We start from the raw sequence: 978 nt of genomic DNA on the forward strand, positions 1-978 counted from the left end.
GTGTTTGTGTGAAAAAAAATTATATCATATCTGTGTACAATGATAACTCCACATATACCAGCACATTTTACGTTTCAGGCTGTGATACAATTTTGTTCATTTCTGACTGGCTGGTACCACTGTTCTATATGATGTATTACAGTACACTGGTGTTTTGCTCTTCTCAGGGTCCCTGTGTGACACACTATTCACACAGTTATGTACAACCATTCATGCCATAAATTTCATTTAATTCCTTCTGTCAGCTGTGGCAGCTTTGGTCTGACTGCATCATTCTGTGTCACAAAAGGGTAACCCTCGACGACACCCTCCTGTCAAAGGCGATCGTACTGGGCTCTTGCTGTTTGGACTCTTGATAGCAGGCGTTCGGAGTCTCATCTGCTCATTCTTCTGTTCTAAAAGTGTTTTGATCCTTCAGACAAAAAATACATTATGTCAGACACATATGAAAAACAGCTGGATAAACACTCTGGCTATGTGTACACTAGTAAAAGACAAGCAAAGCATCAGAGCTGACTTCATGACTAATGGACGCATTTGTTAGAGAGGTCCAAAACAGACAGAGAAAACACTGAATGAATATAGTAAATGTCTTACTCCGGAGTGTCTTTGGCTGTTTTCTGTGGTGTTTTGTTCTTCTCTGGGTCCCTGTGTGACACACTGAAGCATTTAAGAAAAGCCAGTCAGTCATTTATGGGTGTTGTCAGAAGAGATCTGTTTCTCTTTGTAGATTCTTAATTTCAATAATATTTCACATGATGACAGATATTGAGTTGAAACTCACCTGTTCTTAAGTTTACAACAGTGAAGAGCTGTTGTGACTGCAGCAATGCAGACCAGGATCACAGTCACAGTGATCAAGCCACGCTCACTCCACACATCAGCGTCTGTGAAGAGTTTCTCACCATCAGCAGACATCTGTTTGACCTGAGGAAGCATCATAAACACCTCCAGCTGAGGAGCAGAGAGCACTCTGGC

General features: G+C 41.5%; 1 protein-coding gene across 1 annotated transcript in view; it reads right to left on the reverse strand.

The window, feature by feature from the left end:
* Positions 1 to 192: 192 nt before the first annotated feature.
* The window catches only part of LOC109960513 (uncharacterized), a 13,474-nt gene continuing 12,688 nt past the window's right edge, over positions 193 to 978 (reverse strand). Inside the window, exons 5-7 of the mRNA XM_020600670.1 lie at positions 785 to 973; positions 598 to 660; positions 193 to 412 (exon numbers count right to left, since the gene is read on the reverse strand). Of these exons, the coding sequence (XP_020456326.1) occupies positions 271 to 412; positions 598 to 660; positions 785 to 973 (394 nt within the window). The 3' untranslated portion in view covers positions 193 to 270. The remainder of the gene's footprint in view (positions 413 to 597; positions 661 to 784; positions 974 to 978) is intronic.

The sequence above is a fragment of the Monopterus albus genome, unplaced genomic scaffold, assembly GCF_001952655.1.
Source record: "Monopterus albus unplaced genomic scaffold, M_albus_1.0 scaffold48.1, whole genome shotgun sequence".
In the NCBI taxonomy this organism is placed as follows: Eukaryota; Metazoa; Chordata; class Actinopteri; order Synbranchiformes; family Synbranchidae; genus Monopterus; species Monopterus albus.